General features: G+C 38.9%; 1 protein-coding gene across 1 annotated transcript in view; it reads right to left on the bottom strand.

Moving 5' to 3' along the window:
- LOC143710818 (phospholipid-transporting ATPase ABCA1) overlaps nt 1-12,290 on the bottom strand; it is a 272,481-nt gene that overhangs the window by 177,596 nt on the left and 82,595 nt on the right. Inside the window, exons 3-7 of the mRNA XM_077202050.1 lie at nt 9,234-9,327; nt 8,741-8,882; nt 8,197-8,324; nt 3,840-3,967; nt 1,755-1,949 (exon numbers count right to left, since the gene is read on the bottom strand). Coding sequence (XP_077058165.1) covers nt 1,755-1,949; nt 3,840-3,967; nt 8,197-8,324; nt 8,741-8,882; nt 9,234-9,327 — 687 coding nt within the window. The remainder of the gene's footprint in view (nt 1-1,754; nt 1,950-3,839; nt 3,968-8,196; nt 8,325-8,740; nt 8,883-9,233; nt 9,328-12,290) is intronic.

The following is a 12,290-nucleotide window of genomic DNA, read 5'->3' as shown; positions in this document are numbered from 1 at the left end:
GAGAGAGAGAGAGAGAGAGAGAGAGAGAGAGAGAGAGAGAGAGAGAGAGAGAGAGACAGAGAGAGAGAGAGAGAGAGAGTGTGTGTTTGTGTGTGTTTTGAAGTATTTATCTGCACAGGGGATAACGTGGCAAATGGCTTTTTCTTCATTCAGTCTGGAGAACATTTATGCTCCCAACCTCTCTTCCACAAAACCAAACCCGAAGCCCTTCAGGATGAGAGTGAAGGATAAATGTCTTAACTGTGAATCTACTGTGAGAACAAATGGTTGAATGTATATGAAAGGCCAAGGGCAGTTGTAACCTTTCCATATTTTCCTTCATAACTCACAAACTGCAATATCTATCTGACATATTTTGGTAAACACATAACATGACCAATAAAAATATTTGAGAGATCATAATGTTGAATTTAACAGCCCTGTTATATATGTGATAATTATATGAATGTATGATATCCCAAATAAGAGCACACCTCAGTTGCTTTTGTGTTAAGGCATAATGTGTTAAGGCAAAAGTCTAATTAAATTAAATTTCATAGCCCTAAAAATTTAATTACTCATATCTAAACATACATATAACAAAACCAATTTACTTTACTTTACTAGATATTAAGAAAAGAGCTGCCCTGGACATGACCTTGTTTCATCGTTCGACCTAAAGCACATGTTCAAGTGTTCACACTCTATACTTCTGTAGCAGTAAGTGGCTGCCCTTCATTAAGCTCAGAGAGTATATCGGTCATGTTCACCACATAACACAGTTATTTAACATCCTTCCATGTCCCTCCGAGACCCAAAGACGCCTATTGTTTCCAAGCTCTCAGTGCCGCATTCCATTTAGTCGCATTTCTAGCTGCAGAGCTTCACTTCTGTTAATAGTTTTATTCTGTAAGAGCTGCTGAGAGCTTCGCGCAATATATGTCCCTCTCTCTCTCTCTAAGATGTGTACAAAGGCTATGAGGAGAGATTTCTGAATGTTCAAAAAACATTCTGCTCTGCTGAAAACATAAATGTTTTACTTAAGCTGAATTCAGTGATGCATCGAAAAAGTTTATATAATAAACAATTAATCACGTTTAATTATCAACGCTAAAAAACAAAAACTTATAAACACGTATAAATTACATGTAAGTCTGTTTTATATCAACTCTTAAATTATATAAATACAACAATTTGTAGTTGAAACATAAATAGTGACTGTCATAACTGTGTTATAACAGTGACTGTGTTTCATGACAGATTCAAACATTAAATAACGAAGACAACCGATTAAGTATAAAATATAATGAATATGTAATAGCAAAATGCTCCTCTCTAGTTATTTATCTAGCTAAATAACAAGTTTATGAACATTGACTTGCTTTAAGGTAAATGTACCATTACGTGACATTCTTTACAAGCTGTTTTAATGACGTCTTTTGAAAGACTGATTGCTTACAAGAGACGTGATATGGATTTTGGTAAGTTGCACTGTCTTTTTCAACTTCTGATGTTCAAAAAGTTTATTTTGTGCTGTAACCTGTAGTAAAGAACTTAAGGCTCCAGCGCCTGTTCTGTCACTCCACATTAAAGAGCGGCACAATTTTATTTGTTATTTAACATTTTGCCTCAAGTAAATATATCATGTTATATCATGTTAAATATATCATATCATGTTACTGGACAATACAAAAATTCTGATTTAAAAAAAAAAAAATTTAAATGTAGTCATAAAATGTTTAAAAGTCCCACTCATAGAAAGGAGGTTTACTCACTGCATTTAGAAGTTTCATGTTGTCAACATTCTGCATGAACGCTTGTCTGGCTTGAAGAAGCTGATTGGCTGTCAATGAGCATGTGATATTCTGAAACTCCGCCTTCTGATTGGATGAATCAAACTCCAGGACGCGATCGACTGATTCACTGCAGAGCACAGAGCGCAGATCTCCCTCACCTGAGAGCGCAGACAACTACACAACAGAGCAGAAAACAGTTAGGATATCAAAACAAAACTCAGATGAACATCAGAGACACACTGGAAGGCTGTTCCATAAAACAAGACAAGCCATGCTTATTTTGGTTAGTCAGACTTAATGTCGTTAATTCTGTTTCATAATGCAAACTTAAAATAGTTCAATCTCAGTTACTCTGGAAACTAATGCTGGGAAACTAACCTGGTCCAGGACAGGCTAACTGTCAGGCTAAGCCTGAGTTGTTACATAGATCCTCTAACACTGACAAACAGGAACACAATGATATTACCACTGACACCATTATTGGACTTTATTAACCACTATTAGTCCAAAAATAATTACACAGTATACAGAAATCAACTTAAAGGCTGGAATGATAAATGAGACAACAGACCTATAAACGTATTAAATGATATTGTATATGAAATGTTTACGTTAATGTTGTTATATTATAGGCTATATAAGCGGGGATTAAACTCCAACACCTGACTTGAATTAACCTAACAAATAAGTTGGGCCTAAAGCGGTTTCATAAAAGGAAATTGAAGTTCACGCAATTCCACTAATTTAATCCAGGTTTATATAGTCTAGATAATTTCTGTATAATTTAGAATATTTTCTGTATACTGTGTATTTATTTTTTGAATAATAGTGGTTAATAAAGTCCAATAATGGTCCAATAAATGTCAGTGGTAATATCATCGTGTTCCTGTTTGTCAGTGTTAGAGGATCTATGTAACAACTCAGGCTTAGCCTGACAGTTAGCCTGTCCTGGACCAGGTTAGTTTCCCAGCATAAGTTGCCAGAGTAACTGAGCTTGAACTATTTTAAGTTTGCTTTATGAAACAGAATCATCCGACAATAAGTCTGACTAACCAAAATAAGCCTGGCTTGTATTTCTAATCTTGTTTTATGGAACAGCCCTCTAATGATTCATGTTTTCTCAGATCAGGGATCGCAAACTTCAACTGAAGGGGGTTCATGAATTGATTAAAAGCTAATTAATCAAATGTAAAGTTAAAATAAAATAAAATGTTTGCGCACAATTAATCTAAATAATAGGGAAATCGCGATTAGCTTAATGCCACATAGAAAAAAAGAAGCAATTGTGAGTTATAATGTCAGAACTGCGAGAAATAAACTCACAATTCTGATATTTTTCTCGCAATTGCGAGTAATATCAGGCAAATCTGAGAAAAAAAGTCAGAATTCCTAGATGTAAACTTGCAATTGTGAGAAAAAAAGTGGAAAAAAAATTTGTGAAACAAAAAGTTGCAATTACCTTTTTTATTTTTTATTCTGTGGCAGAAACAAGCACTTTTTTAATTGAATCGCTTATTTAATTTAAAATGCGAGCATCATTAATTTCAAGCGATTTAATGAAATGAGTATGTCTATGTTTTCAGCACTTTTATCAGTATTTTGTCAAAATAAAAGCTTGAGGATTTAAATGTTTGAAAGTGAGAAATTTAAGACCAATGTAATATTGGTATTGTAACTTGCAGTTTAGGCCTTTAATTATCAAAGATTATTTTGTCATTTTACATGACAATTGTAATTTACAACAGCAATATTTTTATTTCTTCATTTTTATAATTAGAATTAAAACATTGTCCTCTAAATATTTATGTGCCTATTAAGTTTTGCTTTTGAAGTTCAAATGACATGTGTTTGACATTTTACCGCCATGTGAATCTAGCTTTAACAACAAGCTTTATTGCTGAGGTAAAACACAGGACTTTGGTGATGTGATTGAGTTCCTGTAGAAGCGTCTGGACACTCGGCTGATTTTTCATTAAGGGATATTGGATCTCCTCCAGTCTGCACTAAAATATACAGCGTCTCTTTATCTTTCTGGCTCTCCATCTGTCTTTGTAGATGACCCACCTGGCCGAGCCGAACTTTCACCCTCATCAGGCTCGTGGCTGTTGTGCTGGGCACAGATAGGCTGTTCGTCAGATATTCTGAAAACGTCTCGTTGGTTATCAGCAAATTGCGAAGCGGAATGGACTGACCTAACAGAGAAATTGAATAAGGAATATTAACATATTGCTCTTACTGTAGCTTTCATAGGTTTCGTTCAGACAGACAGAAAATATACTGGTTTTAAAATCATTTTTTGTAGTCTAAACAGCAAAAAAAAGAAAGAAAAGTATTAATTTCTTTTCACATTTATCTTAGAAAATGTAACATGTTTTCAAGTGGAGGTCGGGGTGTATTGTGGTGGGCGGCTATGCAAAGGCTTTGGGTAAATTGAGGCCGTGATTGAAGGAGAGGATGTGGCTTATTAAACACGTGTTAGCCCGTTAAAGACTCATTTAGCTATAAGGCAACATGCTGTTTTGTCATCATGCAACTGCAAATTCCTCCCACACGCTCGCACAAAGACCATGAAAGCCAATTAGGCATATGAAAGCTTGTGTGTTTAGACATCAAGGGTGGATGGAGGTCTGACTGTGCCCTAGAGAGAGCTGTTGTAATTCTCATGAATGGGCGGTTGTGTTTGGGAACGTAAAAAAAAAGAAAAACCTGACCCTAATATGTATAGAGCCGTGCTAATTAGCGGCCCAGCGCTCGACGAGTATCAGACACCAGCGCTGATTACAGAATGCATGTTATTACACTCTGAATCTTATCTGCGTCTTTGTTGTCATCTCGACAATCCTCTTCAACACCAATCAGGTAGGTCGCAGACAGGCCGATTTACGCACAAACACGTGTGCGCGGATAAGCTCTGTTCGAGAGAGATTGGAGTCATCACCTCGCACCTTAATCATCTCCGGCTGCCATGGCGTCACCCTGCGCTCCCATTGGCTGTTTTATTCCATGCTCGCTCTGACTGGCCGCTTCTATCGGCGAGTCTCTGGCAGCGTTGTGAGTTAATTACTCTCTCTTAGATCTGCTGATGAATTTAATCTTGTATAATAGAAGTTCATGGCCCCAGAATGCAAATAGGCTTGCAGCGGTGACCACGTCCTGACAACACGGCCTATTTGCAAATGAGCTTCCTCAGAAATCTGAATATCATTAGACTAAACGGTATGAACAAACAACAGCAGAGTGGCAAGATATACGACCTGCACCTACCAACAAACAACTGCAGCTGTAAATTGCACAGTGCCGCTGCAGTCAAGTCAACTGCACGTCCATTCTAGTTGTGCACATCATTGTGTAAGAACAGCAAGGGCAATAGTAGTTATAGTATGGATTTGAATGCCATTGCATCTGAGGATATCTTCATGCCAAGCGAGTAAAAAAAATAAAAAATACAATACGCATAAAAACAATATTACGGAGCCCGGGAAGTCACCTGTGGGAGAGAAAAAAAAAATCTGTGGCGACGGTTTTGCAATCCGTCCGCTCAGTTTATAAACCATACTCACAAATTCTCAAAATGTTCCCTCGGTTTAACAAATCGTGCACACGGATTAATAAACCGTACCCACAAGTTCCTAATCCCTGCTCTCAGATTTGTAAACTGTGCCTTCAATTTTTGCAAACTGTACCCACAAATTCATAAACGGTGCCCACGCTTTCGCAATCCGTTCCCACGGGTTTGTAAACTGTACTCACGGATTTGTGGCTCACCCTCATTTACATGTGTAAATGAAGCCACATGTGTAAATGAAGCGTTGACTAAAAGTAGTTAACTATGGCTACATTCACACTGTCAGTCCAAATCCGATTTTATTTGTATCCGATTGGAATCTGATCTAAAATGATGTTCACACTGTGTATCGCAACTGTTCAGATCCGCAGCTGTGTGTTCATGCAGCTCTTTGGCAATATAGCAATGACGTTGCGTTGATGGAGGGGTTTGCATTTGCAATAGAGATGTTGTCTTATTTAAATTTTACAACATGGAAATGTGTAGCCGTGCTGGACTCCTGTGTCTTGAGCCTGCTGCAGAACTGTAGGAGGCTGGTATACACAGCTTTTTTTCGCGCTCTTATCTGCGCCGGTTTCAAAATATGTTTCAAAAATAATAATTTTCTGCTTGTCCGGCACTTTGCAACAACACAGCCTTGTTTCGGCAGCGACTTTCAGCATATTCCCTATAACAACATCTGACGTTTACATTTTACGTGGCGTGAGAAAGTCACATACCACGCGAAATCCGATCAGAGCGTTCAGACTGAAGCGGATTTCCTGATATGTGATTTGAATAGGATTTCAAACCACATAAGGATGTAGCTTGAAATGGAATTCATGTGCTTTTTCTGGACTGACAATCTGAACGTAGCCTATGTCGGGATAAGAAATAGAAGGAAGAATAGCGGTGAGGGCTAGAGAAGCTAGCTCGTTCGGATCTTTACCACATATTAACTTTAGTTTGTCAAAAGTTTCGCAGCTTCCATGTGTTTTTTTTTTCTCATAGTTTAGACATCATAAATTAGTGTAACAATGTGTTCAGTAGTACATAAACAGTGCAATCCATGCTGTTGTTTACATCCGAGTATCTCCAATATGGCCGCGCATCCGGGTAACTGACCACATCGTGAAGTAGGTGCAAACCCTCTATTATACAAACTCCAAAGCTTTTTCTGGTAAAATATTACATAAGTCCTTAAGTGAGCTTACTACATAAAAATGTTGTCTACTTGCATTAAAAGTCAAATTTTATTAAAAACAAACTAAAATAGACTATGATGCTAGGAGGCAACACCTTACCATAGAGGGTTAATGGCATATTTGAACCAGAAACATAACTCATGCACAAATTTTGCACTATAAACTCAAGTCAACAACTGATTCATTTGCCTCTATTTTTACTTCTATTTGAAAGATGATAATGGTAATGATGATCTAATAATGATGCTCAAAAGCCCACGTTTGATTACTCACAATGCATGAGTGTCATACTGTGGAAATGCTGCCAATTATTTCACATTTATGAGATTGGTGGGAAAAACAAAACACACAGCCTAACTGGGATGTCTGAAGTGTTCATAACAGCAGTTCTACCTAGACAAAAATGTGAATCGATTTAAGATGATCTTGTTAAAAATAATTGCCAGCAGATAAATCTATGGAAGCTTGTTTACGCCACAGAATAAAACATTTTAAGATAATTGTGACTTTTTATCTCACAATTGTGAGTTTACATCAAAAAGTCTGAATTGCGAGATGTGAACTCACAATTGACCCTTCGCTAAGCCACGCCCGAAAACCGCCACTGGCCAATCGTGTCTTAGCAACCGTAACTAGGAGCGGGAGGTCTGGCAAGCTTTCGAGCGAGGGAAACATGCCGAAGCGTTGTGCGTATGGATTGTGCTAATCTGATACCCGGTATCCTAAAAGTTTGGACGGGGGAGTGTAATTTTTTTCCTTCCCGAAAATCTAAAAGCCAAGGTGAGAAAGGATGTGCGTGGATCAGCAGTTTGGGAGACCCCATTCACAACTAAGTGTCGACAGGATTGACAAAAACACATATTGCTTGGAAGTTGGAAATAATGATGGTTCTTTGTTCATAATGCACATGTTTTAACGTAAAATGAAACGTTTAAAGATAAGAGGGAGGCTCACTGACATAGTTTAAAATATATATTCAGCATTTTGTTAATCGACGGCCTAACGTTACTACTAACGTTACCCCTGACCGAGTAACTTTAACCCAATCCGATCGCGGCTCTCCCGGTGTTAGTGTTATTCCACAAGATTTATGGATCAACTGTTTGATTTATAATTATTAGATTAGTTTCACATTTCACTTACCCTGCTGTGGTAAGTGGCAGGAACATAGCTGTTACCTCGATTTGTGTGTTTCCCATGTGAATGGTCAGCGTATGAGGCGGCGACTGCTGCGACTATAGGCTTTTGCTTCAATTTTTATTAAATTATTCTCTAATCGGTTGCATATTATGTCGTGGATATATCCCTCGAATGCATACTGCAGTCCCTTTTGTTTTGCTCTCTCAGATATTTCACATGTTCGCCAAAAATTACTAAATATCTCTTTAGGAATGTCGGACAACGGTGCATACTGTAATAGATGTGCTAGACACGAAAGCTTGACAGGCGTAGCAACAGTAACTAAGGAGGGCGGGGCTTAGCGAAGGGTCAATTGCATGCTATAAAGTCAATTTAAAAAATATAAACTTGCAGTTGCGAGAAATGAAGTAATATTTGTGAGATAAAATGTTTTTTGTTTTTTATTCTATGGTGGAAACAGGTTTCCATTCAAATCCACTAAGATTTTATTTAAAATAATATCACTTTTAGAAAAGGAAACATAGAAATTTACCTCCAGCTGGGTTGGCATTCTGCAGGACGGACGCCCATTGGCCGATATCATCAGAGATCAGTTGAACATTGCTGAAGAGAGCGGGATCTGCCAGGAGCGACTGCACTTCAATCAAAACCTTTGTTACTCTACGTAAACAAGTAAGAAAGAAGAAAAAGTAAGAAAGAAGCATAAGATACAAACAGAGCCAAACAAAGTTGTGTGTGTGTATACATACTATTTAATAAAAAAAAATTAAAAAAAATTTAAAGATTTTCAAATTATGGTAACTCTTGTTAACATTAGTTAATGCATTAACTTACATTTTATCTAATATATCAACTATGTATTTAACTTATGATTACAAATGAAACCTTATTGTGAAGTGTTTTCCAAGTTTATAATGCTTTAAAAGTATTATTTTAAATTTAAAAATTATTATGCTTCCTATAATTTGGGTCGGCATTCATCTGGGGATTCATTGTGTAAATCTAATATATGCATGTTAAGTAAACAGAACACGCTGCATTTGCATGAATAGTCATTTTGTTGATCTGACACTCACGTGGAGTCGTTGAAGTTGTTCACCTGTCCGGGTGCTTCACCAGGTGTGGGATAACTGATACACGGGTTCTGTATGTTACACAACATCCCCTGTAGCCATGGCAACACACCTGCTGATGGGAGGGGCTTATTGGGGTAGTGGCCTGAGAAGAAGAAATTATTCACAATTCAATTAGCTTTTTCAGCTTTATGCATCCGACTTGTGGTTTAAGTAATTTTGGTCTTTTCAAAATTTTCACTCAAGAAGCTTACAGTATTTAGCTCTAATGTATCAAACTGAAAAGAAAATAATGTGCATTAGGTCTTTAACGGATCAAATTATTTTATTTATTATGATTAATACCAATTTGCTTTTAACGTGATTCTCAGTAAACTCCCACACATAAATACATTTATTTTATTAGAACATTTAGGAAATGTTTGGCGTAAAATAACATGCGCATACTGTTTGAGAGTGAGGATTCTGGGAATAACTGAAGTTGAACAATACTTACACTGGCTTTTATAAACGGGCTGATTGGTGGATCTGACCGACACAAGAATGAAGAACAGAAACAGAGGCCAAATCAGCTCCACCACCAACCGCACCTGAGCATCAGAGAGAGAGAGAGAGAGAGAGAGAGAGAGAGAGAGAGGCACAACATTGATCTCAATAGCAACACAATTCATCTCACATCGTCTGCCCTCCATTAGCTTCAGCTCGCTTGCCCTGAGCAGAAGTTGTGATTTTATGCATCTTTGATTCTGTTATTGCACCTTTAAAATATCAACAATATGAGTCTCCTCAAAAGCCCTAAAAAATTTCTGACAACCTCTCGAACAAACCTTATGAGATCTCCAAAGGTCCACCAAACTGTCTGATGTATAACTTTCTCAATATAGAAAGCTCCAAATATGGAATAAAAAGATGTTAAATGTAATTTGCTCTATTGTACTTGTGCTATTGTTTGCAGTATGTTTTTTTTTTGACAGTACAGTCCTTTTTTTCCTGAACATAGCACATACCGAATCGTATCGAAACCGTGACCCTAAAATCGTGATACAAACTGCACCATGAGTCATTTGAACCGATACACCCCTAAACCTTGCTTTGTTTACACTTGTAATTGTGACCAAGCCGATCAGATCATCAGTGTCTTTACACTGAATCTGATAAATTATTGGATCTGTTTCCCACGCAATATTTAAAATAAGTCTGTAATAGATAAATGATGTTGCAAAGTTGACCTGAAGTGGCACGGTTTCTTTTAAAAAGTGTTTTCTGTCGCTAAGCCACACATTTCCCCAGTACCCAAAATGAGGTGGAAGATGTTGCAAATAGGCTAATAGTCTACATTGCATAGATGTCATGATCAAAATGGTAAAAAGAGAAATATGGGCCCAAATCATTGGCAGATTGTAATGTTTTGTCTGAAGTTCCCTGATTTCACCACTAGATGGCATTATTTCTACCCAGTTTATGTTTCCTTAATTAATTGGTTGTCATACTCTCACCTATGTTGAATTACACCTAATGATACCCTATTTAAGGCTTCACTGCATTTTGGTTTTTGTTCAGTCCTGATGTCAGCCAAAGTGTTGTCATTTCTAAGAACTTTTGGATTTGAGATGTTGCTTTCTGTTGTGCTCTGGGAAAGTATGTTTTTGTAACCCTTTTTGTGGACTTCTGATTTTTGCCTCTCTGGACTTATGTTTGAGAAGATATTTTTTCTGTCTGAATTACCCTTTGTGTTTTGCCTCTCAAGGAGAGTTGTTTTTTGTTTTTTCCATCGGAAGTAAAGTGCCAAATATTAAACTCAGACTTTTTGACTGTGCTTTTGTCCTCTGCATTTGGGTTAAACCTCCTCAAGTGGTGAAGGGGTTAGTATCAAGGACACACACACCGGAGACCCGAGTTCGATCCCCAGCTGGATCATAACAGTAGGACTGAACCATGGATATTAACCCAGCAGAGGAAGCCCAACCCCTGAGTAATGCAGAACGCATCTTAGCTGCTGTTACAAGCCAGGCAGCCACCATGGAACGACATGAACAAGTCCTTGCACAACAGGAACATGCTGTATCAAAACTTAGTCAAGCTGTTACAGAGATCCTACAGCATCTTCAAACCTTAGCCCTAGCCTGGGCCACTGCACTGTGGGAGCAGTCTCCACAACCAGCGGTTTGCTCAAATTACACAAGTTTTATTGAGGAGATGAGGCGTGTGTTTGACCATCCGGTAAGGGGACGTGAGGCAGCTAGCCGTCTCCTTCAGCTATCCCAAGGTACTCAAAGCGTTGCGGAGTTAGCAGTGGAATTTCGAACTCTATCTATGGAGAGTGGCTGGAATCAGGAGGCTTTGACTGTTGCTTTCAATAGAGCTCTTTCTGAGGAACTTAAGGATGAATTGGCGGCCCGAGACCCTGCAACAGACCTAGATTCCTTGATTGATATGGCTATTCGATTAGATAATCGTCTTCGAGAGAGGCGTAGGGAGCGTACAGAGTCTTCTAGATTTGTTCCCGTTCAACATCCTGCAGTTCTGCCTTTGCCTCCTGATCACCCTGTCCCATCTGTAACCTACACCGAGGAACCCATGCAGCTGGGCCGATCACGGCTTTCCATGTCAGAGCGAAACCGCAGATTCAAGGAAAAATGCTGCCTGTATTGTGGCGAACCTGGCCACTTTCGAATTTCCTGTCCAATCCTTTCGGGAAAAGCCAACTCTCGTCCAGTAAAGGGAGGACTGTGATGAGAGAGATTACCCCTCCCAACTCAGCATCTTCTGGGGTTCTCTTGTTTGCCCACCTTCTATGGAATGATCAGTCACATTCCCTAAAGGCCTTCGTGGATTCTGGAGCTGCTGGAAGCTTTATGGATTTGGAAATTGCGAAGAGGTCTTCAGGTACCACTGATCAACCTGGACGACCCACTGACCATCACGGCCCTGGATGGTAGACCCCTTGGTTCTGGTCGGGTGAGTCTAAGCACTATTCCTGTACATCTCCGGGTTGGGGGTCACCAAGAAACTATACAGTTTTATGTAATAAAGTCACCAGAGTTTCCTTTAATCCTTGGTTTTCCCTGGCTTGTTCTCCATAGCCCCCATTTAGATTGGTCCTCTGGTAACATTGTCAAATGGGGGCCTAATTGTGATAACTCGTGTCTCTCTACTTCACCTCTTGAGATTGTCTCTCCCAACTTAAGTCAGGCTACCCATGGGCTGTTAAGGACTAATCTGCAGTTATCTGAGACACCTCCAGAATTATCCAGTGTTCCTCCTGATTATGCAGACCTTCTAGACGTGTTCAACAAGAAGGCGGCCTTGTCCTTTCCTCCCCACAGACCTTATGATTGTGCAATCGACTTGCTTCCTGGAATGTGCCCTCCAAGGGCGAGACTGTTTTCCCTTTCACTGCCAGAGAGGAAGGCCATGGAGGACTATATCCATGAGGCCCTGAAATCTGGCCTGATACGTCCCTCGACTTCACCAGCAGGAGCTGGGTTCTTCTTTGTCGCTAAGAAGGATGGGGGGCTCCGACCCTGTATTGATTACAGGAGTCTCAATAAGA

The sequence above is a fragment of the Siphateles boraxobius genome, unplaced genomic scaffold (assembly GCF_051911475.1).
Source record: "Siphateles boraxobius isolate OS27281-9 unplaced genomic scaffold, OSU_SipBor_1 48, whole genome shotgun sequence".
Classification (NCBI taxonomy): domain Eukaryota; kingdom Metazoa; phylum Chordata; class Actinopteri; order Cypriniformes; family Leuciscidae; genus Siphateles; species Siphateles boraxobius.
Note: the sequence above shows the minus strand (reverse complement) of the source record. Positions and strands in the feature narration are given on the sequence as shown.